The sequence below is a fragment of the Hyla sarda genome, chromosome 3 (assembly GCF_029499605.1).
Source record: "Hyla sarda isolate aHylSar1 chromosome 3, aHylSar1.hap1, whole genome shotgun sequence".
Lineage (NCBI taxonomy): Eukaryota > Metazoa > Chordata > Amphibia > Anura > Hylidae > Hyla > Hyla sarda.
The window spans coordinates 320,406,677-320,433,033 of NC_079191.1; the positions used below are offsets into that span (position 1 = coordinate 320,406,677).

General features: G+C 41.8%; 1 protein-coding gene across 4 annotated transcripts; it reads left to right on the forward strand.

The window, feature by feature from the left end:
- On the forward strand, positions 1-26,155 carry HNRNPU (heterogeneous nuclear ribonucleoprotein U). 4 transcript variants are annotated; one of them, XM_056567183.1, is made up of 16 exons: positions 1-148; positions 5,059-5,158; positions 5,242-5,315; positions 6,067-6,206; positions 6,283-6,382; positions 10,003-10,115; positions 10,209-10,472; positions 13,366-13,485; positions 13,623-13,745; positions 14,120-14,288; positions 15,593-15,853; positions 16,320-16,513; positions 17,594-17,668; positions 20,304-20,333; positions 22,248-22,277; positions 26,084-26,155. In XM_056567183.1, exons 1-16 carry the CDS (start codon positions 91-93, stop codon positions 26,138-26,140), a joined length of 1,908 nt encoding a protein of 635 aa, XP_056423158.1. In that variant the 5' UTR covers positions 1-90; the 3' UTR covers positions 26,141-26,155. The 4 variants fall into 4 exon arrangements, with proteins under 4 accessions (XP_056423158.1, XP_056423155.1, XP_056423157.1 ...); XM_056567180.1 differs by having other exon boundaries at positions 33-873; XM_056567182.1 differs by lacking the exon at positions 26,084-26,155 and having other exon boundaries at positions 34-873; positions 22,245-22,536.
- Positions 26,156-26,357: the final 202 nt, after the last annotated feature.

The following is a 26,357-nucleotide window of genomic DNA, read 5'->3' on the forward strand; positions in this document are numbered from 1 at the left end:
CGCGTGCTTCTACCGTTAGGTTTCGCGCGCTATAAACGTTTCCTGACAGGAACCGTTGCTAGGTGGCGCTGTGGTGTCGGCGTGAATTGAATGGGGAGGCGTGGCTGTAGCGTAGGCAACGCAAGGCCCCTCCCCTCGTCCGGGCGGGGTCAGTAAAACCTTGGCAAACCCCTCACTGAGACGTTCATTCTCTTCCTTTCCTCCCCCAGAGGGCAGCGCGCTCCGTCCTTGTTTGCTCCGCCATTTTGAAGGCGTCGCAGGGAGAAGGAGCAGTCTACTCCGCCACTGTTACTCATCGTGCACCGTCAACGTACGAGGACTCCATCCCCACAGCAAACATGAGCTCCCCGGTAAACGTGAAGAAGCTGAAGGTGTCGGAGCTGAAGGAGGAGCTGAAGAAGAGGCGCCTGAGCGATAAGGGGCTGAAGGCCGATCTCATGGAGAGGCTGCAGGCCGCCCTGGACGAGGAGAGCGCCTCCGGCGGCGCAGTGGCGGTGTCCGGGGAAAGCGAGGAGACCGGGGAAGGCGCAGAGCTGGAACACGGCGGAGCAGAGGAGGAAGAAGAGGACGAGGAAGGCATGGAGGTAGGCGGGGAGAACGGAGGCGAGGCGGGCCAGGATGATGGCGCCGAAGAGGAAGAGGAGGAAGCGGCGGTAGCAGAGGGCGAACAGCTAGATGAGAACGGGGACGACCAAGGCTTTCAGGAGGGCGAGGAGGATGATGAAGAGGACGATGAGGGCATCCCGGTAGGCCTGGAGGAAGATGATGAGAATCAGGCGGAGCAGGCCAAGACCGGGGAGGAAGGCGTGTCCAGCGGCCCCCAGCCCCTAATGGACATCAAGTGCGAAGATGCGGGAGCAGCCGGCCGGAGCGGTGAGTGTAGCGGCCGTTATTGTGTGACGTCATTTCCGGAGCCCCCCTGGGTGAGCGTCGGCTGTCCTCGCACCTGCTGCCCCCTCATTGTGTTCCCAATCTGTGTATTGTCCCGTGTGGTGGGGGAGGGGGCGTACGACAAGGCTTATCTGAGGGTGGATGATCCCCATCCCACGGTGACATGGCTGCTTACATGGAACAATAGACCAGAGGGGCCTCCTGGGAGTTGGGTGTAGGGTGTATAGCTGATTACCAGGGGGATATTGGCAGTACATAGTAGAGAGTGCAGCCTATGGCGGTGTGTGGTCTATGGCGCGGTCCAATAATGTATATGAGGGTTATATATAGTGTCTCATGGACTCCACGTGTCGAAGCTTGTGGCTGTTTTCTTGGCAGGATGTCAGACCAGGATACCTGGATGTGATTCCTGCATTCGAGGCAATCCCCCCCCCACAGACTTAAGGAGGCACCTTCCAACACTCAATATTTTGTGTGTAATGTGACCCAATTTTTGTGGTTTTATTAATTCCTGCCTATCTTAGCTCACTATATTCAGCACATTTTATTGCTTATGATCAGGTGATGAAAACCGGTGCCGCAGATCCTAACACTGTAACAAGTTGGACCTGATCAGGAAGGGTTTTCTGCTATAAAGAATATTTCTGTTAACTGATGAGATGACAACTAGTGAGAAGCTGAGAACTTATTGTAGAAAGCTGCATAACTTAACACAAAATATTTATACAGACAGAAATAAAACTGTAAAAGCCTGTTCAACCACCCTTCAGGAAGCCAGACAATTCACATGAAACCTGTAGGTCCCCTAGTTTAAAGTACAAGTCCCATGATCAAAAACTCATCCCCTATCCAAAGGATATGGCGTAAGTTATTTTTTTTTATTTTTTTTTTTTATCATGGGACTTGCCTTTTTAAGGTTTCTCCGCTCTCTGGTAAACCTTCGCCATTGCTCTGGCTTACAATGGTGATCATAGAAGGAATATTTTAAGACATTGTATAGGGCTGGGCGGTATGACCAAATGTGTGTATCACGGTATTTTTGTAACTCTTGGTGGTTCCATGGTATATACCGGTATTGCCTCCCCTCCCCCCAAATTATCAGCCAAGCGCTGCCCCCATCGGGGTAAATACTCACATGTCACCCACAAGCGCTGCTCTCCTGTTTGTTGCGGCCGCCGGCACTGACCCTCTATACTGTGCGGTATCCCTATGCCCGGGCTGCAAAAGGTAAACAAAATAAACTAACGCATGTTCCGACGTCGGCCTTACGCTGGGGACGGGAACATCGGACAGCCGTCAGCCTATCACCGGCCACAGCGATTTTTTTTTTTTTCCACCTCGGCCGGTGATAGGCTGACGGCTGTCCGACGTTCCCGTCCCCAGGAAGCAGGTGAGGCCGGTATCGGACCAATGGGAGGGGAGTTGAAGTTTATTTTGTTTTTTGCAGGCAGGGCATAGGGATACCGCACAGTATAGTCCAGTGGTCTTCAACCGGCAGACCTCCAGATGTTGCAAAGCTACAACTCCCAGCCGTTGGCTGTCCAGGCATGCGGAGAGTTGTAATTTTTGCAACATCTGGAGGTCCGCAGGTTAAAGACCACTGGTATAGAGTGTCAGCGCTGGCAACAAACTGGAGGAAGAGGAGGGCAGTGCATGCGGGTGACATGTATTTACCCCGATGGGGACAGCGCTGGGCTGATAATTAATTGGGGGCCAGCACTCGCAGGTGTCATGTGAGTAGTTCCCCGATGTGGGGACAGCGCTGGGCTGATGATTCATTCCCGAGGGGGAGGGGCCAACCGGTATTGCGGTATGGGTTAAAATTCATATCGTGCAGCACAAAAAATTTGTTATTCTGTATGAACTGGTATACCGCCCAGCCCTAATATTGTAGTGCCAGGCATGTTTTGAAAGGCTATGGCTAATGTATCAGCATGGTGGGGTCCTCTTGTGGTTGCCTCCCTGTTTTACCTTCATTTAGCTGATTTAAAAAAAAAACTGCACGCAGGTTATATATACTCAATGAAGCGATGTAGTGTTTGACACATTAGTGTTTTTTCCCCTTAGTTCAAATAAGTGTTTATCCATCTCCTGAGTTATGCCATAGGATGCCTCCATTCATTCTCTATGGGAGCTGATAGCAGAATACCTATTTAAAGTCAGTTTGTAGCAGAGCTTATACAGATGCCGCTTATCCTGTATGTGTGAACACATCCTTTGGGCTGGGTTACATGTGCCATTATTTTTTCTACATATTTGCTGCTGTGTTTTCCTACCCAATGGGGGAGACTTATCAAAACCGTCCAGAGGAAAATTTGCTGAGTTGACGAAGCAATTTAATTGGTTGCTATGGGCAACTTTTCCTCTGGCCAGGTTTTGATAAGTCTTCCCTCTCCCTGTACATTTAGCAGGTCATTGACTAGGCTGTTTTTGCCTTGTCTTGTAGGGGTATACATTGCAGGGCTAACTCTGCTATATATATACCTTTTTAACAGATGCCAACTAATAGCATATGTTACACATAAACTACAGTATTTTAAAATGTTTTGACATACAGCAAATGTACACAATAATCATGGTGTGAAAAGACTTAACTGCTTAACCCCTTAAGGACGCAGGACGTAAATGTACGTCCTGGTGAGGTGGTACTTAACGCACCAGGACGTACATTTACGTCCTGTGCATAACCGTGGGCATCGGAGCGATGCCCGTGTCATGCGCGGCTGATCCCGGCTGCTAATCGCAGCCAGGGACCCGCCGGCAATGGCCGACGTCCGCGATCTCGCGGGCGTCCGCCATTAATCCCTCAGGTGCCGGGATCAATACAGATCCCGGCATCTGCGGCAGTGCTGCTGCGTTGATCCGATTATTCATAACTCCGCACGGAGGTCCCCTCACCTTCCTCCGTCCGGCTCCCGGCGTCTCCTGCTCTGGTCTGTGATCGAGCAGACCAGAGCAGGAGATGACCAATAACACTGATCTGTTCTATGTCCTATACATAGAACAGATCAGTATTAGCAATCATGGTATTGCTATGAATAGTCCCCTATGGGGACTATTCAGGTGTAAAAAAAATGTAAAAGTAAAAGTAAAAAAAAAGTGAAAAATCCCCTCCCCCAATAAAGTAAAACGTCAGTTTTTTCCTATTTTACCCCCAAAAAGCGTAAAAAAAATTTTTTATAGACATATTTGGTATCGCTGCGTGCGTAAATGTCCGAACTATTAAAATAAAATGTTAATGATCCCGTACGGTGAACGAAAAAAAGTCCAAATTTCCTACTTTTTTAATACATTTTATTTAAAAAAAATATATAAAAAATGTATTAAATTTTTTATATGCAAATGTGGTATCAAAAAAAAGTACAGATCATGGCGCAAAAAATGAGCCCCCATACCGCCGCTTATACGGAAAAATAAGTTAGAGGTCATCAAAATAAAGGGATTATAAACATACTAATTTGGTTAAAAAGTTTGATTTTTTTAAGCACAACAATAATATTAAAGTATATAATAATGGGTATCATTTTAATCGTATTGACCCTCAGAATAAAGAACACGTCATTTTTACCATAAATTGTACGGCGTGAAAACGAAACCTTCCAAAATTAGTAAAATTGCGTTTTTCGTTTTAATTTCCCCACAAAAATAGTGTTTTTGGTTGCGCCATACATTTTATGATATAATGAGTTATGTCATTACAAAGGACAACTGGTCGCGCAAAAAACAAGCCCTCATACTAGTCTGTGGATGAAAATATAAGAGTTATGATTTTTAGAAGGAGAGGAGGAAAAAATGAAAACGTAAAAATTAAATTGTCTGAGTCCTTAAGGCCAAAATGGGCTGAGTCCTTAAGGGGTTAATGGCTAACAACTGAATGAAATCTTTCCAGTGTCCTAAAGCATCATTTAGGACAGTTGTCTTTGAACTGGACCACCCAGATTTTGAAAAATTACAACTTCCAGCAAGCCTGGAGAGCCTTTTGCTTTTTGTTCATACTATGAGTTGGAGTTTTGCAACATCAAATGGTCCACAGTTCGTAGTCCACGGATTTACCTGGTATCTGTTAACCTTGGGTGCCAGTAAGCATCCAAAGTGAGAGCCAACTGCTTAGATGTGGATGACTTGACTGTTCTTATATATTTACATGTCATTTTTGTTTTGCTGTAGAAGGAAAAGATCAAAAGGATAAGAAACGGGGTGTCAAAAGACCACGGGAGGACCATGGTCGCAGCTACTTTGAGTATATTGAAGAAAATAAATACAGCAGGTTTGTAAAGTGTATTTTGTTTGACAATTCATGTCTACTTGTGTATAGTGGTGGTTTTTAACAAATGGTATGCTATCCTGTAGGTCCAAATCCCCACAACCACCAGTGGAAGAGGAAGATGAAAAACATGATGAAAACAATGTTCTTCTTGACACTTGTAAGTAACACTTCCAATTTTAAGCAAATATGAGGGATTATGTAATAGGGCTAAAGCCCTGTTAACACATGTGTTTTCTGCATGTGTCTTTTTATATTAAAACTGAACATGGCTCCAAAAAGTAAGTTTGCTCTCATACCTTTTCTCTGTTTATGATCCTCCTGATGTGGTCTAAATAAAACTGCTGGCACAGTCTTAAAGGGGTACTCCGGTGCTTAGACATCTTATCCCCTATCCAAAGGATAGGGCATAAGATGCCTGATTGCGGGAGTCCTGCCGCTGGGGACCCCTGTGATCTTGCACGCTGCACCCCAGTTAAAATCAGTCCCTGTGTGTCGGGGGCTGAGGTGTGACGTCACATGCCGCCCGCCCTGTGGTTGCCGGTAATCAGACCCGAAGCGAACACTCTCTGGGGACTGATTTTAACTGGGGTGCAAGATCACGGGGGTCCCCAGCAGCGGGACTCCTGCGATCAGGCATCTTATCCCCTCTCCTTTGGGGGGGCGGGTGTCACACATACTCCTCAGCATCAGTCACTGCACAGTCGAGAGATTATGCAGGATCTCTTACATTCTGGAACACAAACCTCTATTATTAAGAAGTGAACAAGGTAAAGTCTGAAACTAGGAGCAGGTTGGGTATTTCTCATATTTAGTGTTTAAAGGTTATCATGTATTGGGTATTGGTGAGCTGTTTCTATAATCTATAGTACAACACACTTTACAAGTCTTAAGTTTAATTATTTTTACAGATAACTGTGATCTTCACTTCAAGATCTCACGGGATCGTTTAAGTGCCACTTCTCTCACTATGGAGAGTTTTGCTTTCCTGTGGGCTGGTGGCAGAGCCTCGTATGGTGTCTCGAAAGGCAAAGTTTGCTTTGAAATGAAGGTGCGTTTAAGAAAAGTAAATGTTAGTGATACTTTTGTTCAGCAACCATACTAAATGTTTAATTAACATTTTTCAGGTGACAGAAAAGGTACCTGTGAAACACTTGTACTCTAAAGACATTGATGTACATGAAGTACGTGTTGGTTGGTCTTTAAGCTCCTGTGGGTTCATGCTAGGTATGTAAGGGTGTAGTTTTTAAGTAAAAAAAAAAAAGTTCCTCAACTTTAATATATACATTCTTGCAGTTAATTTAAGTATTATTTTGCTATCAGCAAATGAAAACTGTTTTGATTGAATTAATGTTCAACGCTCCACCCTTGAATGTCATGTAATTTGGGTGTCAAAACTTATTTGACAGGTTCTCTTTAAGCATTAACTTAAAGCGAAACTGTCACCTCCGTGCGGGTACGGGGGTGCAGTTACTATTGTGTAGAGCAGAATGTGAAGTAAAAACGGGTGCTTTCTCGGTCGGTTCCATTGGGTGGGGGGGGGGGGCAGAGACTGTGGGTATATCTTGCTGACACTAGGCATACAAGAGTCTGCCCCTCCTGGCAGGATATACCTTGCCCACTGGCCCTGAGCTAATCAGTTTTAGCTTAGTGTCAGTAGGAGGCAGACACAGGTCTGGTGTTCTCCAGACCTGATCGTCTTTTTTTTTTTTTTTTTTTTAAATATTTTTACAGCTAAGGCCTATTTTAGATTCTATTCTCTTTTATTTTCTTGTTTTCCGGTGGGCGTTCAGGATCATGGCTCTACCTGTAGTTCTCCTCCTCTTAGCAAATTTGGTGGTTTTCTTTTTTTTACACCATTTAACTTGTGGTTGAGCTAACCTGATGTTTTGGTATTTTAGTCTGGCCCGATTACAGCAATACCAGATTTGTATAGTTTCTGTCAATCTAAAAAAAACGGAACTTTTTTAATTGCCATTTTCTGACACCTGTAGCTTATTTTTTTTGCATATGAAGTTGTAGGAGGGCAATTCTTTGCGCCATAATCTGTTTTTTATTTTTTATTTTATTGGTACCATTTTGGTATTGATCTGACTCATCGCTTTTTAACCTATTTTTTATTCTGGGATATTATAAAAATAGCAATTCTGTGGTTTGGTTTTGGTTTTTTACATTTTCTATACGGATACATAAATGTTAATATTTCATATAAGTGCACGCACAGCGATATACGTAACAAATATATTTTATTGTTTACATGTTTTTATATAGGTAAAAGGATGATTTAAACTTTAAATATGAAAGGGGTTAATGTGTCTTTTTGAAACTTACAAAAACTTTTTTTTTACACTTTTAGTCCCTTAGGGGACTTTTAGGTGGAATCTTCAGGATTCCTCATACAGATCAATAGAGTTCTATTGAACTCCATTGCTAAAGCCTAGTCCAGCCAGGCTCTATCAATGACAGAGCCATGAAAACCAGTGAGTTATAGGCGGCGATCGAAAGGGTTAATAGCCAGCCCCGGCAACAGCATGATGGCTATTAGCGGCAGCCCCCAGCTACTGAGAACAGCCAGGGGCAGCAGAGTATGGAGTGCGCAGGAGTCAGGAGCCCGCTCCATATACTCCTGAGCGCCGCCATGCTTGTCGGGGGCTTTCAAGCTCCGGACCTGCTTGTCCGAAGCAGGGCTAAGGGCCTGAAAAATTCACCTGCCCGGAACTGCATGTCCCGGGCGTCTGGCGATAGGAATTCCACATCCCTGTTAGATAATTATGGCGGTATACAGGGTGAGTATCTCTCCACTCTCCCACCACCACTTCCTTTTTTAGTATGCCTGGGTCCTTACTGGGGAGCCCCTTTCTGGGGGTGGGGGTGAATTTTTGTTTATATTTATTTGGGGCAATGTGTAGTATGGGTGAGGTGTGTTTTTTGCAGTGCTGGGGCTCCAGGGATTGCAGGGCAGTTTCCCTCCAGTACTGCTTACAAGCAGCGCTTTCACTATAAGGAACACTGGCTGCAGCTCCTCAGGTCACATGGGAATTATTATTTTTTTTGTCAGAACCGCTGTAAAATCAGCCACCCCCTGTGCAAATCAGCAATTGAGGCCTCAAATGTACATAGTGTGCTCTCACTCCTGAGCCTTGTGCGCCCGCAAAGCATTTTACGCCCACATATATGGGGTATTTCCGTACTCAGGAGAAATTGCGTTACAAACTTTGGGGGTCTTTATTTTTTTACCTCTTGTGAAAATAAAGTGTGAAGCAACACTAGCATGTTAATGTAAATTTTTTTTTTTTACACTAACAGGCTGGTGTAGACCAACTTTTCCTTTTCATAAGGGGAAAAAGCCCCCAAAATTTGCAGTGAAATTTTCTCCCGAATACGGAAATACCCCATATGTGGCCCTAAACTTTCCTTGAAATACTACGGGCCTCTGAAGTGAGAGAGTGCCATACGTATTTGAGGACTAAATTTGGGAATCGCAAGCGTAGAATACCCCTATGCAATGCCTAACAGGGTGCCTCCAGCTGTTGCTAAACTCCCACATGCCTGCACAGTCAGTGGCTGTTCGGAAATTATGGGAGTTGTTTGTTTTGCTACAGCTGGAGGCTCCAATTTGGAAACACTGCCATACGATAAGTTTTTATTGGGGGGAGGGACAGTGTAAGGGGGGTGTATATGTAGTGTTTTACCCTTTATGTGGTAATGTAGTGTTTTTAGGGTACATTGCTTGCTGGGAGTTGTAGTTTTGCAAGATCTGAAGGGCCAGAGTTAAAAACCACTGCACAGTGATCCCCAAACTGTGGCCCTCCGGATGTTGCAAAACTACAAATCCCTGCATGCACTGATACACCGTGCTTGCTGGGAGTTGTACTTTTGCAACAGGTGGAGGCACATTGGTTGGAAAACCTTCATTTAGGTTCTGTTACCCAACTCGGTATTTTCCAACCAGTGTGCCTCCAGCTGTTGCAAAACAACTCCCAGCATGTACTGCTAGCCGAAGGACATGTTGGGAGATGTAGTTAAGCAACAGCATGAGGTACAAAACAAACTCCCAGCATGCCGAGACAGCTGTTTAGGCATGCTGGGATTTGCAGTTTTGGAATATCTGGAGGGCCACAGTTTTGAGACCACTATATAGTGGTCTCAAACTGTAGCCCTCCAGATGTTGCTAGACAACTCACCGGCTTCCGTAGGATCCAGGGAGCCGTCGTCTTCTTTCGCCGATGGGTAAGTGGATCTTCGGCACCGGTCCTCCTCAGTTTCCCCGTTCTGCTCCGCCTATTGTGGATGGGCAGAACGGGGAAACCGAAAGTTAACACCCCCCCCCAGCCCCTGATCTGCTATTGGTTGTTGCTTCTAGACATCACTCCTATCCCTTCAGGGGGATCGTGGGTGTCTTGGACAACCCCGATCCCCCATATTTTCCGGGTCACCGGCTCAACGTAGACCCGTATGACCTGGAATAGCTGCAAATCGCCGGTGTGAATTCACTTGCTTTTACTTCATTCTGCTCTATGTAGTGGTAACGGCGCCTTCATACCTGTACGGAGGTGAAGGTTGCGCTTTATTAAAGGAAACCTCTTTAAATAAAGGAGGCATATTCTATTGATAGGGGATACGTTTCTGGGCACGATACTTCTCCTTTTATGGGTATGTTCACATGTACATAATCTGCTGCAGATATTATCATTATCAGGATTTACAAACTTAAAATCTGCAGCAAATTATGTACATGTGGACCTACCTCTCTGTTCTTCACGGTTTTCCCTCTCTGATCTTGGAATTCTTTTGCTTTTTATGACCTTACAATTAAAGGTTTTCTGGTGTCATTGCTTTTATTTTAGGGGAAGATGAAAATTCTTATGGATATTCATTGAAAGGATCCAAGTCTTGTAATGCGGTGGCTGAGGAATATGGCGAGAAGTATGATGAGAATGATGTAATCACCTGCATGGCAGTAAGTTTCTTTACCTATAGTAGAAATATTAAAATTAGACATGCATATATAGTCAAATATTGAAATATGAATGGATCTTTCTTGTTTTTGTAGAATTTTGAAGGTGATGAAGTTGAGCTTTCTTTTGCAAAAAATGGCCAGGACCTTGGAGTGGCTTTTAAAGTTGGCAAAGATGTGCTATCTGAGAAACCCCTTTTCCCACATGTCCTTTGTCACAATTGTGCGGTTGAATTTAACTTTGGCCAGCAGGCTGAACCATTCTTTCCAATTCCTGAAGGATTTACATTTATTCAGAATGTCTCACTTGAAGATCGTGAGAGAGGTCCTGTGGGCCCTGAACAAAAGAAGGATTGTGAGGTGAGAACACAATCAAATGTTTTTTAAACTAATAATCAGAAGTTAGGGTACTCTATCTATCAGGTAGTGTATTGTCTGAGAAATTAGCCTGAAAGTGGTATCCTCAAACCACTGGAGTAGACAGTAAAAGGTAAGGAGTTTGGCTGGTTCTCAAGGACTAAAATAAATAAAATAGAATGAGAATAAAAATAAATATAAGAATAAAATAATAATAAAGTATGTGGTCAAATAAATATGGATGAAGGCTGTGTGATTGAGTGTTGGTAGAATGTAGCAAATGTATCAAAGGGGATGTGGTGGTTGATTAGTACATTGGAAATGTATCAACTTAATCATGTGCTTACTATGTCCAAAGTGTAAAAATATTTAATTAGATACAATTTAGAAACATAAGTCACTATCATGCGGGTGCTGGATCCTAGCACTACCTTACAGCGCTAATAGTAAATTTAGCATGGATGGATATGGATATTAAAATACATAAATCATAAGAGTAATTGGTAGCAGTTCATCAATATGCCAACAGTCTCAGAGGGTTAAAAGGAATGAAAGCAAAGTCCAAGTTAAGTGGTGGGTGCGCCTGCAGTGCACTTGCAGGCGCTGGAGTACCGCAGTTTATTGCCCACTCCAGTTAATCCAAGGTTAAAATTCCTCATTGGTGGTAAAGAGGATGTTATAGGTGCCGGACAGGCTAATTACAATGTCTTTGATGTTGAACAGTTATTAGTGAACGGCTCGGCGGCTGTGCAGCATTGCTCCAGCTATAAGATACGGCACGGCAGTCCTCTTCAGCGGTGGGTTCCTTTTCTCAGCGGCCGGATCTGCCTTCCAGCAGTCCGGTCGTCCAGGTCAGGATGTCAGGGATCGGGTATGGCGGTTAGCGGGAGCACACTCAGAGTTGTAGCCGTGGTGCGTGCAGCGGTAGTAGCGATGATGTTCTTAATGGTATCCGCGATGTGTCCGATACCTTGTATGAGACTGAAGGTGATATGGATTGGGTATTTGTCTCCTGCTCTGGATCAAAGCAGGAGACCGAGCAGGAGACAAATACCCAATCCATATCACCTTCAGTCTCAAACAAGATACCGGACACATCGCTGATACCATTAAGAACATCATCGCTACTACCGCTGCACGCACCACCGGCATGCACAGCTCTACGGCTACAACTCTGAGTGTGCTCCCACAAATTGCCATACCCGATCCCTGACATCCTGACCTGGACGACCAGACTGCTGGAAGGCAGATCCGGCCGCTGAGAAAAGGAACCCACCGCTGAAGAGGGAGAGGACTGCCACATCCTCCAGCACAGTGGTACATTGTACCGGCGGGACTTTATTATTTTATTCACTGCTGCCGTGCCGTATCTTATAGCTGGAGCATTGCTGCACATCCGCCGTGCTGTGACTTCATACGGCCACCGAGCCGTTCACTAACTGTTCAACATCCAAGACATTGTAATTAGCCTGTCCGGCACCTATAACATCCTCTTTATCACCAACGAGGAATTTTAACCTTGGATAAACAGGAGTGGGCAATAAACTGTGGTACTCCAGCGCCTGCAAGTGCACTGCAGGCGCTCCCACCACTTAACTTGGACTTTGCTTTCATTCCTTTTAACCCTCTGAGACTGTTGGCATATTGATGAACTGCTACCAATTACTCTTATGATTTATGTATTTTAATATCCATATCCATCCATGCTAAATTTACTATTAGCGCTGTAAGGTAGTGCTAGGATCCAGCACTCACATGATAGTGACTTATGTTTCTAAATTGTATCTAATAAAATATTTTTACACTTTGGACATAGTAAGCACATGATTTACTCTAAAACACTAAATTGATTAATTTCCAATGTACTAATCAACCACCACATCCCCCTTTGATACATTTGCTACATTCTACCAACACTCAATCACACAGCCTTCATCTACACTTACATAGGACTCATGCCTTCTTTCGGGACTTGGTCTCGGAGGTTGGTGTCCGTTGCGCATGCGCTGGGGACCAGTGACACGTTGCCATGCTAACGAACGCGCTCTGATTACGCCCATGTAAGCGGAAGTTGTCGAGTGGACGTGCTCTGGACCCGCCCATAGACAACAACAGGAAGTTACTTCTAATGTTGCGCCATGCACGGCGACTTGGGCCGCCGCGCACGCGCAGTCTTTGTTTACAAGCCAGAGTTTGTCCGGGTGAGTGAGCTTCCCCTAGCAACTGCTTTGTTTTTAATTTTTACACAGGTGTCTGATTTATATAATCGGACACCTATTAAGGTATTGGTGCACATAGCACAGTATTTATGTACACTTTTGAAATAATGATGGATTGATTTGCATATTTTCACTACTTTTGTATGATGTATTTGATCATAATTTTGTGAGTGATTCTTTTCTATACTATATTTGATGTTATGCTTTGATTGACACTTATCTTGGTACTTGATTAGTACCCCTATAAATTGTGTGTTGTGCACATTGTATACTGAGCTTGAAAAAGACCAGGGAGCTGGTTGAAACGTTGTTCTGGTACCCCCACTGTGATGGAATAAAACTTGTTTGAATTTTACTACTCAGTGTGCTGCGGATATTTCCAATTTCTTCTTACATAGGACTCAATAGACACATATATTATCTAATGCATTGACTACCTAATACATTGACCACATATATTATCAATATCATTCCATGTTTATTTGACCACATACTTTAATATTTTATTTATTTTCATTCTATTTTATTTTAGTCATTGAGAACCATCCAAACTCCTTACCTTTTTAGAATTTTTTTAAAAGTTACTATTCCTCCTGTTATGTTCATATAATGGTTTAATTGGTTCTCTGGACCCCTTCCTGCTTTTTAGTCATAATTTTCCATATTTGTATTCACAGGTTATCATGATGATTGGTTTGCCAGGAGCTGGCAAAACCACTTGGGTCAATAAACAAGTTGAAGAGAATCCTGGGAAATACAATGTCCTTGGAACAAACAATATTATGGAAAGAATGATGGTAAGGCTCTACTAAATGAGTAAAATGTTCATGTGCTTCATTTTAACTGTTATGATGCTGGAGGCTGCTAAACTAAAGCTAAGCACATGTTTTGTTCTCTGCAAAATGTTCTAAATGTAACATTATATATTTCCCAGGTTGGTAATAAAAAGATGACTGACACAGGAAAACTTAATGCTCTGCTGCATAGGGCCCCACAATGCCTTAGCAAATTCATTGAAATTGCTGCTCGGAAAAAGAGACATTTTATTCTAGATCAAGTAAGTGCCCGTGTATAAACTTGCAAAAATTCACTTTCTGCTGTTCAAATATATTGCTGTCAGATGGACATCTTGTGCACAGGACTACCTCTTTAGCAAAGAGAACCAGAGTACCAGCAGTCCATGGCTAGAGGGCGTTCTTAACATTTCTAAGTCAGTGAAAGCAATGTAATGTGAAGACTGTCCCACTGCTATCACATTATGTAATGTTTGACTGCATTGCTTTCATGTAGTTTTGTAGAGTTGAACTGGTGGTTTTGCCAAGGCTTATGTTGTTGGGTGGGGGGTGCAATACATCCAATAAAGTGTAACTGGTTAAACTGTCTGCAGTTTGAACATTGAAGAACTAACCTGTGGGAACTTTGTTCCTGTAGACAAATGTATCTGCTGCTGCCCAGAGAAGAAAAATGTGCCTATTTGCTGGATTTCAGCGTAAGGCTGTTGTTGTGTTTCCAAGTGATGAGGTTTATAAAGAGAGAACTCAGAAGAAGGCAGAGGTTGAAGGAAAGGACCTTCCTGAACATGCTGTGCTTAAAATGAAAGGTAGGAAACTTAAACCCTTCCTTTCTTGTTGTGCTCTAGTGTGTAAGAGTGTAAAATGTTTTCTGGGATAAAAAAATATATATATCCCAAGTTAATTTATAAAAGAAGTTAAAGGGGAACTCCGGTGGAAAACAAATGTTTTCAAATCAATAGTTGCCAGAAAGTTAGGCTAGGTTCCGACTACGGAATCTCCAGGTAGAAAATTTCCGCCCGGAGATTCCGAGTGCGGCCAGCGCCGGCTGAATCAGTCGGCGCTTGGACCGCACGGACACTGCAGTCTCCAATAGACTGCAATGTGTTCCCCGCAGATTTCCGCCTGAAGAAAGAGCACCGCCTTCAGGCGGAAATTTCCAAGCGGATTGTCCGTTCACAAATTCCGAAGTGTGAATTTGTGAGCGGAAAATCATTCACTACACTATACATTTTATAAAGCGGAATTTCCGCCTGCAATTTCAAAGCAAAATTGCAGGTGGAAATTCTGTAGTCTGAACCTAGCCTTAAACAAATTTGTAAATTACTTCAAGTTCAAAATCCGAAGCCTTTCAGTACTTATCAGTTGCTGTATACTACAGAGAAATTTGTAGTTCTTTCCAGTCTGACAACAGTGCTCTCTGCTGACATGTCTGTGTCAGGGACTGTCCAGATTAGAAGCGTATCCCCAGAGAAAACCTATCCTGCTCTGGACAATTACTGACATGGACAGAGGTGTCAGCAGAGAGCACGGTGGCCAGGAAAAGGAAATTCAAAAAGAAAAGCACTTCCTGTGGAGCATACAGCAGCTGATTACTGGAAGGGTTAAGATTTTTAAATACAAGTAATTTACAAATCTGTTTAACTTTCTGGCATCAGTTAATTTGAAGATTCCCCCCCCGGAGTTTATTTTTAAGCCACTAATGCAAAATGGTTTGTATTCCCAAAAATATGGTATGATCTAAATGTGGTATTGCCATAATTTATATATATAATATAATATATAATATAATATATAATATATAATATAAAAAAATATAATATAATATAATATAATAGTTTTTTTTTTTCCTTTTTTTTTTCTTGGACATCATGGGGGCAGCCAACTTGCACAAGTTGTTTTTAACAGCATACCCCTTTAAAGACTCAGCCCATTTTCACCTTAAGGACTCAAGACAATTTTTGTTTTTGCACTTTCGTTTTTCCTCCTCACTTTCTAAAAAAAAAACATAATTCATTCAATTTTGCACCCACAGACCTATAGAAGGGATAATATTTTGAGTTTGTGACACAATGAAAGCTGCATTAAATGTTTTTGGCCTCTTTGTTTAAAGGAAACTTTACACTACCAGAAGCCAGTGAATGCTTTGATGAAATTCTGTATGTGGAACTACAAAAAGAAGAATCTGAGAAACTTATAGAGCAGTATAAAGAAGAAAGCAAAAAATCTCTTCCTCCAGAAAAGAAACAGAATGTTGGAGCTAAAAAAGTCAACAAGAACAAAAACAAGTCCAGAGGTGGAATGGGCCATGGTGGCCATAGAGGTCGTGGAGGTGGAGGCTACAATATGCGTGGTGGAAACTTCCGTGGTGGAGGTATGCAAAAATAAAGTATGCCTGGTTAAGGGTTTACCTTTGTAGCTATAGTGTGCTGGAGTTCCTATAAACTGTCACCAGCCTACCCACTACATAGACATTGCTGACAGCTAGCCGTTTTCAGATTGCTGCTTCCTCCTGTCTCCAGGTAGGCAACTAATAGTCTGAAGTAATGGTTACACCAACCACAAAAACAGCAGCTAAAATGGAAACCAAAAATGACCTGAATAATTCAGCCTGTGATAGTTTTGCTGACTGATCCACTGACGGGAGGGTATGTTTGAGAAATGTTTTATTAATCTCTTGTCTTATAAGGAAGTCCCTTGGAGGTCAATTTCCTGAGGCACAAATGTAAACTAGTCATGATACACTGTCAGTATCGTTGCATTTCCAGTATCGTCTTTGACAAAATGACTGTTTTCTTGTCTTTTGTTTATTGGTTAAAAAAATCTCACATTTGTTTCAGCTCCAGTTAATCGTGGAGGATTTAACAGAAGGGGTAACATGCCACAGCGTGGAGGTGCAGCTGGAGGAGCTGTTGGTTATCCATATCCTCGTGCGCCAGCCTATCATAACAGGGGTGGTTACAATAATCGTGGGAACTATGGTCGTGGTGGTGGAGGTGGTGCTTCAATGCCCAGCCGTGGAAACTACAACCAGGTAAAACTACATGAATATTCTTTTCTGTTTTGGCCCAAGTCAAAGAGGGAGATTTATTAAAACCTCTGTAAAGGAAAAGCTGACTAGTTGCCCATGGTAACCATTTAGATTGTTATTTTTAAAGGCCTATGAAAAATAAAAGGCACAGTCTGATTGGTTAATGGTAACTATGTAGCATTTCCTTTTCACATGAAATCTTTTTTTTTTTCTTTGAAACACTTGAGTATCTTTAGAAGGGGTTATACAGCCTTAAAAATTGGTGACCTGTCGATGATACAAAGTACTGCAGTGTGGTCTCATTTACTTGAATGGAACAGCACTGCAATTCCATGCTCGGATGCTGCTTTTACTAGGTGTAAATGTTGAAAGGGCTGCAGCCTTCAAATACCTGTTTAGTGGGTGCGCCAGAACTTAGACCCCTGCTGATAGAAAGCTGATGACCTGTCAAGTCCTTTATAAACCCTTTTGGTATGATGGTATGACAGTTGTTAATGGAGTAATCCTACAAACAGGAGATTATACTTTATTGCCATGATGGAAACCACCTTATATGCATGGACATCATGAGTTTGATATACATATAAACGTTTGTAGAAAAACCTTTCCAGAGGTGCATTGTAGCCTTCTTTAGACTTTGGCTCAACAGTGCAGCAAATCACAGTAGGTAATCCTACTGGTGTCAGAGCTCAAAGGTGATGTAGACAAATCACATGAGTTAAGATATATATTTGTATATAATATATGTACAAAACCATAATCTGAGCCAACAAGGTAAAATGTCTATAGCCTTTCTATGAATCTGTACACTGCTTGTGCCACTTTATTTGTACAAAGGAACATATTATGCTGAAGGCTTCGGTCAGCTTGTTTTGGCACTTGGGCCCAGCGATCACAATTTGACACATCTCTTTGGCATATCAAAGGTTCTTCAGAATATATGCACTTTTATCTGTTTTGCATTCCTATTGTGCAGACAGACTAGGCATCTGCTTTAGAGTAGCTTGCATGAAGTAAATGCTCCTTAAAATTAAACCTGATTAGAACATAAGTTTTTAAAGCCTGACTTTGTTACATCTACAGAACTTTAGAGGAAGGGGAAACAATCGTGGCTTCAAAAACCATTCTCAGGGTTACAACCAGTGGCAGCAGCAGGGCGTAAGTATTGTCTGTTCAATTCCAGGAACAGCTCCTAACAGTGGCCCACTACATACTACAGCCTCTACCAAGGAAGCACCTGACTCCAGATTCAGCCTTAGATTTCACATACTGTAGGATACATAACTTAAACAATATTATGGTATCTAGCCATAATTAGGCTCCTAGTTATTTTCTTAAAAGGATGAAAATCAAATGTTACACATAACCAAGCAATTCTTGATGGCATCTAAGCTTACAAGCTTGTTAACATGTTAATATTTACCCCTTTTTCTAATTGCAGCAATACTGGGGTCAAAAGCCATGGAGCCAGCAGTACCACCAAGGATATTATTGAATACCCAAATAAAAATGAACTGATACATATTTCTCTTCAAACCTTCACAAGAAGTCGACTGTTTTTCTTTAGGCTAACTTAAAAACAAAACAAAAAAAACATTCCACAAGAGGAAGTGCCTGCGGGTTCTTAATTGGTTTTGTTTAATTATTTTAGTTGCTCTCTGGGTTGAGTTTTGTTTTTTGTAAATTTTTATTGCAGTTTTAAGTGATTTCATAAGAACCTCAGCATTGTGCACGATAAGAGAATGTGTCAGTATTTCAGGGTTCTACATTTTATCTGTAAATTTATTTTTCTTTTTTACCGTATAAAAGTTATGCTTTGTAACTGGTGTTTTTTATTAAGTAAAATGTCTCCATCCAGCTCTAGGATAGGAAGACCAGATTTGCTGTCAAACTTTTGATGGTGTAAAGGTTTTAGGCCTGCCTAGTGGTCCTTTAGAGACTTTAAAATGGACCTTGCAATGAATATACATTGTGTTAAGATCTAGGAGTGAGCATCCTGGCCTGTGAGGGCATGAAGGCTTTTTGCCACTTTAGGAGAGAACTAAAAAATAAATAAATGACTGTGAGCAAGTTAGTGAGGCTGGGTGTATGTCTTTAGCTCTTAAATTTTCTGCTCTACCTGTGGAAACCGCAGAGACTTTAACTTGTGAAGGTTTAAAACTGTGTTTGCCATTTGTTAAATTTTGGTTCTGCAAAGAAAAGGCTAAACTGCCTGTTTCTTATTAAACTAAACTTGTTGTAAATCTAGTTGTCTGGGATCTGTATGAAGTTAGCCGTGTTTGTATCTCCACTTCCCCTACCCTTCTTAATTTGCCTAGTATGCTTGTAGTTGCACCATCATTGTAAACTAATGATATTGTGAGTTACATTACTCTAGCATTTTTTGGAAAATGTCAGTTCTTTACACTTTGCCTGCTAACCTCTAGCGAGGATGAGCCGGAATACATTCATAGAACATTTGCAATAAATAAAAGTGAATTATACTCTTGTCTTTGGGATTGTCACCAACTTTTAAGAGACTTAATCCCTGCCCCATACAACTGCCATGTCTGTGATATGCTTAGACTTGACTGCAGTTAAAGATCAAAGGAATGTGCTGATGTCCACACTCTTTCCACTATAAACTAGTGGATTGGGATGCCGTCCATTTTCCCACAGTTTGGCCTTGGTCCGTATGCACATCTCAAAGGCCTTGGCATGGCAGTCGCCTCAGATATACACCAGCTGCTTTATTTTGCTACACAAGACCTGTGCAAAGCAGTTCAGCAGTGTCCCAACCCTGCGATGAGAAGCATGGTATAAAGTAAACCGTTACATGGAGGGATTTTCACCCATTTCCCAGCTGAATGGCACAAAAATACTATGGAGCAACAAACGTTCTGTGGCTTATTGCCTGTAAGGTAAAGTTTGTCAAGCCTGCCTCCCGTCTTTTTTAACTTTGGATGGGAGCTTCTCCAATGAACTGACTTTGTAAATACAGTACACGCTTGATTACTATATTAACTAACATTTCTGGTAAGTTGTATACCTCCGTTAATCCCTTTTACACAAAGGGATTTTCCCCTCTCCTAGTCTGAAATAAAATACTCTATAATTTCTCTGGTGCCTTGTTAATTTCGTGTGATCGTTTGAGAAACAAAATGGCAACATTTACAAATGGTCAAGGTTTTCAATGCAAACTACTTTTTATATAACTATTCCAAGAGCTGGAAGTGTTGGCATAAATAGTTGTAGTGAAGTGTACTGAAAACAAAGATTCCACTATAGGTAGTGAAAATGCTACTTATGGCAGCCTAATCATATGGGTGGGCTTTGCCTGAAGATCTGCTCAATAGAGAAATGTAACCTATCATAGGTCTGCTGAAGTGTTACACTGTACACTCTGGTAGTAAGGAAAGTGAAGGTGGTCTATAGAGGTTGCATTGTTGTGCTCCAGTGGATTAAAAGGTTTTTCATTTGAAGGATATTCTGGCGTTATGCTTGTCGAAGAACTTGTGGAAGTCTGTAATTTTATTCTGTGAACCAGTTTATTTATTTTTTATTTTTTTTCCACTGTAAATGTTAGAACATGAGACTTTTGGGGTTTTTGTTGCTTTTGTATACCCCATGGATGTCTATTACTCAATTTGAATGCTTTACTATAACTGCTATGGTAGGAACATCTAAGGACTACTTTGTGTTGGCATGGCACGGGTCACACGACAACTAGTAAATCTGCATGTTTTCATTTACAGTTGACAAAGCTTCATATTCCTTTTGACAGATGTGTGAATATTGTCTTTTGTTTTTTCAGAATTCCTTTTGCATGAATTCACTGTCAAATGTGAGTAACTTCCCACCTGCTTTTACATTACCATTTAATTTATTTTTCTTTGAATTTCCTTAAGCTGGGCTACTTGATCAGGTTTTATTGCTCCATCAGAGGATTGAGCACTAATAAAACTGTTAACCCAGCAAGTTCATGGCCAGGTTGATAAAGGTCTGAAATTTCCCTTCATTCCCAACTAGGACATCTTTTCATTCTGTCTTTAATATGTAGTGGTTCTGTCTCTAGACCAGTGGTTCTTAACCTTGTTGGAGATTCTGAACCCCACCAGTTTCATACGCGCATCCACCGAACCCCTCTTAATTGGAAAATAAGATTTTTTTTTCAAATTGAAAACATAGGAGGTATATATTTAAATGGGCACTGTCACCAACTTTATTTTTTGATATGTTGTAGTACTTATGTACTACAACATATCTCTAATATACTTTTATTATTTATTTTTTCATTAAAAAGGTTTAATTTACATTTAAAAACCGGCCACTGAAAAAGGACTGATTTTGGAGTGGCAATCAGTCCTTTCAGTTAGGCTGCACTCACTCCCTGCCTGTCAATCAGCGTATATTTATACATAGGTGCACAAAATGAACAAAACCGTTGAGAACAAACAAACCATGAAAACATGATTTTCACACTGCAAATCAGTGTGACTTCTGCTGTTGTCTTTCAGAGACCAGTTCAGAAATGCGCGGCTTTACCTTGGCAAGTGCCACACATGTAACACACACACACACACATTAGGCAGGCAGTGTACCCCCACACACACACACACACACATTAGGCAGGCCAGTGGTCTTCAACCTGTGGACCTCCAGATGTTGCAAAACTACAACCCCGGGCATGCTGGGAGTTGTAGTTTTGCAACATCTGGAGGTCCACAGGTTGAAGACCACTGATGTAGGCAGTGTTCCCCCACAGACATAAAGCATCCAGCCATATACAGTGTGTGGCTGGAGGCTGTATGCCTGTGTACTGCCAATTTCAGTGCTCCGGCTATAGCAGCAGGTCTCGGGACCGGTGGTCAGAGCACCGAAGATGACGTGCCGCTGGTCACTTACCAAGCTGGCCAGCGCGCGTCTTCCTCCTCTATCCTCCGGTCCTCGGTGCTTTGTTTACATGGGTGCATGCACGGGACGTCAGTGACGTCCCGGTGTGCGCTATGACCCTGCGTTTTCAAACTTAACACGGGGCCGCAGGGAGTTAATAGTGATGGGGGGGAATTGCCCCGTCACTACAGGATGGGCAAACACCGGCTCAGGGCCCCGGGCCAGGTCGGGGCCCCAAGCAATTGCTTGGTTGGCATGTCCTGTTGCGACCTCCCCCGCCGAACCCCCGGGACTGACTCACTGAACCCCTGGGGTTCGATCCAACCCAGGTTAAGAACCACTGCTCTAGACATTATTTTCTGGTTGTCCATATACCTAGTAGAATCGGAGCCAGCTCCCTATAACTAATGGCTATGTTTTAATCATCGGTGATCATGCAACTGTTGCTTTGAAATCCTCAAATGGATTTAATTTCATGGATTAATCTGTTCATAGGTCAGGGGTCTCTCGTGTGCATAAGTTATGGATTATATATAGGCTTAAACAATGAACCACACAAGTGTAATGACTGAGCCACTTTCAAAGTGCACATGAAATTACCACCTTCTGCAGCCCACCCAACCAATGTGTTTTCATTATTGCTATGTAGATGCTGGTCAGTACAGCCAGAAAAGGCATTTAGACAAGAGCACTGCAAAATAGCTCATAGATACTCCAAGTGTTAAGGAAAGCTAAAGAACCATTGTTGTACAGCGAGTAAAGCTTTTGTGTACATTTGTGAGGCTAAATAGACTTTGTATTGAATCAGTTCTTGTCCATTGTAACACGGTCATTTTTTTTTTTTTATTTCTTCCCCTCTCAGTAGCTTGGCTTGTACCGTATCACAACATACTTGGTAAGTACTAATTACTCTGGTAAGTATATATTCTCCCTCCACATGGCTCTTTAAACATTTTTGTAGGTGGTTTTTTCATTAGATTACTTACAATGGCAATCTGTTAGACTGAACAAATAAGAACCATTTGGTTCTGCTAAATATCATGCAATTTTTAATTCTTACACCACTTTATTTCATAGTAAGTTCCCTTAGCAGACTGGTCTAGTGTGCTACAAATGAGGATACTAAAGGGGTACTCCTGTGTAAAGCTTTATTTATTTATTTTTAAATAAACTGTTGCCAGAAAGTTAAACCGATTTGTAAATGACTTCTATTAAAAAAAAAAAATCTTAAGTCTTCCAGTACTTATTAGCTGCTGAATACTTCAAAGAGGAAATGGTTTTCTTTTTGGAACACAGAGCTCTCTGACATCAGACCACAGTACTCTCTGCTGACATCTCTGTTCATTTTAAGGACTGTCCAGAGTAGGAGAAAATCCCCATAGCAAACATATGCTGCTCTGGACAGTTCCAAAAATGGACAGATGTCAGCAGAGACCTCTGTGTTCCAAAAAGAGAACCATTTCCTCTGTAGTATACAGCCCCTAAAAAGTACTGGAAAGATTAAGATTTTTTTAATAGAAGTAATTTACTGATCTGTTTAACTTTCTGGCACCAGTTGATTTAACCCCTTAAGGACTCAGGGTTTTTCCGTTTTTGCACTTTCGTTTTTTCCTCCTTACCTTTTAAAAATCATAACCCTTTCAATTTTCCACCTAAAAATCCATATTATGGCTTATTTTTTGCATCGCCAATTCTACTTTGCAGTGACATTAGTCATTTTACCCAAAAATGCACGGCGAAACGGAAAAAAAAATCATTGTGCGACAAAATTGAAAAAAAAACGCCATTTTGTAACTTTTGGGGGCTTTCGTTTCTACGCAGTGCATATTTCGGTAAAAGTTACACCTTATCATTATTCTGTAGGTCCATACGGTTAAAATGATACCCTATTTATATAGGTTTGATTTTGTCGCACTTCTGGAAAAAATCATAACTACATGCAGGAAAATTTATACGTTTAAAAATGTCATCTTCTGAGCCCTATAACTTTTTTATTTTTCCACGTACAGGGCGATATGAGGACTCATTTTTTGCGCCGTAATCTGAAATTTTTATCGGTATGATTTTTGTTTTGATCGGACTTTTTGATCACTTTTTATTCATTTTTTTAATGATATAAAAAGTGACCAAAATACGCTTTTTTGGACTTTGGAATTTTTTTGCGCGTACGCCATTGACCGTACGGCTTAATTAATGATATATTTTTATAGTTCGGACATTTACGCATGCGGCGATACCACATATGTTTATTTTTTATTTTTTTTACACTTTTATTTTTTTTATGGGAAAAGGGGGGTGATTCAAACTTTTATTAGGGAAGGGGTTAAATGACCTTTATTAACACTTTTTTTTTTACATTTTTTTTGCAGTGTTATAGGTCCCATAGGGACCTATAACACTGCACACACTGATCTCCTATGCTGATCACTGGCGTGCATTAACACGCCTGTGATCAGCATTATCGGCGCTTGACTGCTCCTGCCTGGATCTCAGGCACGGAGCAGTCATTCGTCGATCGGACACCGGGGAGGCAGGTAAGAGCCCTCCCGGTGTCCGATCAGCTGTTCGGGACGCAGCGATTTCACCGCGGCGGTCCCGAACAGCCCGACTGAGCAGCCGGGTCACTTTCACTTTCACTTTAGAAGCGGCGGTCAGCTTTGACCGCCGCTTCTAAAGGGTTAATACCGCACATCGCCGCGATCGGCGATGTGTGGTATTAGCCGCGGGTCCCGGCCGTTGATTAGCGCCGGGACCCACGCGATATGATGCGGGATCGCGGCGCGATCCCGCTTCATATCGCGGGAGCCGGCGCAGGACGTAAATATACGTCCTGCGTCGTTAAGGGGTTAAAAAAAAGAAAAAAGGTTTCCATGGAAGTACCCCTTTTATAGACCCTCTGCATTGCACTGTCGCATGTATTGCATTTCTTTCATGTATGTGAAGGCCTATAGTTAACCCTGATATTATGCTTAACACACAAATCTTGATATACGTTATACTGCAGCACATATTTCAGTGTACATGTATAGAGGACTTACTGTTACAGAATAGCAAACTATTAAAATGAAGGGTGAGGGGGCCCTGCCCAGTTACTTGCTGTGAGTCTGGCAACGCATGCAAAGCATCTTCATTTCTGTAAAATGAGAAACATATATATTTTCAGCCCTGAAAGTGATTTTGTTTGAATGTTATACAACACAAAGTACTAAAGAGTGTTCTAATACCAGCCTAAAGAGCAACATTTTAGAAGCCATCTTTTAGTCTCTTTTGTTTCCTGTTAACAAAATCCTCAAGTAGAAAGCTTGATATATTTAGAATTTGCATTGCCAGATTCTTCCTCCTAGAGAGTGTCTGTCTGATACATGACCCCCTTTCAGACAAGTTTTTCTTATTGAAAGGTAGGTTCTACTGACCAGTGGAAACTGACTTAAATGTCTCTTGCATTTCTTCTATAAATATTGGGGTGTATGGCTGCTTTACTTGAAGCAACACAAACTTTGTATGGAAACCTATCAATCGTCATCAGTTATAGAATTGCATTTAGCACTTTTTTAACCCGCATCCCCTTCCTTACCTTGTATATAGGTCTAGTCAGAACATAACCAAAGACATAAAGGGTATATGCATATGGTATATTGAAAATAACTTTGAATAGAGAGGGTAAGTCTGGCAACACTACTTAGTGCAACTCCCTCAAATGTGTGAGTTGAAATCTAACAGGAGCAGATACCTGTGTTCCACTTAGTGGTGGTGCTCTGCTTCATTGAGCTCAGACAAAATTCAATCCATAATTTACAGGTGCCACTCCCCATACATGGAAAACTTCATTTAGTTTAACAATGCAGATACAAACATGCAGCGATGGGCTGGAAACATACCGGTCAGCGCATACTTCCTCTAGCAAACAATTGTTGACTATATGAACAAAATGATCTGCCACACAGTGTTATACTTTACACAAGACAAATTTGCTTTTGAGTTTGGCAAACAAATAGCACATCCACAATAGATGGCCATACCAGTGCTTGGTGTATAGAGTTCAATGTGACTGTGCTGGCTAACATAACATCCTACATTCCTGTACTACTGTTCCACTTTAATGCTTTCACCTAAACAGAAACCATGTCCCTCTGTCCTCCCCCCCCCCCCCCCCCCCCCCCTCCACATTATAATGCATTGCTATGATTTGGAAGATCTTGCCTACAGGTGATGCTATACAACTTGTGCTTGCTTTTGGTCAAGGACAGTGTTTTATATGCTGATGATCATTTTAAATACATTTGCCAAAGTGAAAATTGGGGGGGGGGGGGGGGGGGGGGGGTGTTGACAGAACAAAGTATGCATTTACATCTGCATTTTCAACAAGTTGGTAAATGTGAAGGGTTGTAGTACATTCAGATTGCTTTTATAGAATGTGGATACCACTACGCTTCCAGTAAAGCACTGCTAGAAACATGAAGTAAATGGTCCACTTTTTGTAAGAATGAAATGCTTTCCATGGAACCAGGGCTATTAAAAGCCCAAACATCATTATATTCAGTAGTGTGCTATACTACCTTCCATGAGCAAACTGCTGGTTAAGCCACATTGTTGGTACTTTGTTTGAAAAGCTCTGGACTGGACCAACTTTATAATGAAATGTAACAGAGTGAACCGGAGCACTTAGTAACTGGATCAAATGCTTCTCTTTATCTCGAGTAGGTCCTTTTTGTTTCCAGTGTTATATCATGCATCTGGAAAGGTTGCACTATACTGTAGTTGCAAGAGCTGAAGGACCATCTGAAGAGATCAGTGCTATTCCCTAAATCCAAAGATCTGTCATTTATTTTTACACCCCTCTTAATTTCTCTAATATTAAATAAAACTTATTTTTGTACAAAATTGTGTTTCTTAAATTATTGTAAAGACTGCCTTATGGATGGGTATGGATTGTGAGAAGTTTCTTGGAATGTCAGAGTTAAACTATTCCCACCAT

What these genes read in the sequence shown, in the direction of transcription:
- HNRNPU (XM_056567180.1), top strand. Translation starts at nt 339, where the DNA reads ATGAGCTCCCCGGTAAACGTGAAGAAGCTGAAGGTGTCGGAGCTGAAG. An exon ending in TGCTGTGCTTAAAATGAAAG is followed by an intron (nt 14,289 to 15,592) that starts GTAGGAAACTTA and finishes CTTTGTTTAAAG; the next exon opens with GAAACTTTACACTACCAGAA. An exon ending in ACCGTATCACAACATACTTG is followed by an intron (nt 22,278 to 26,083) that starts GTAAGTACTAAT and finishes TATCTCGAGTAG; the next exon opens with GTCCTTTTTGTTTCCAGTGT.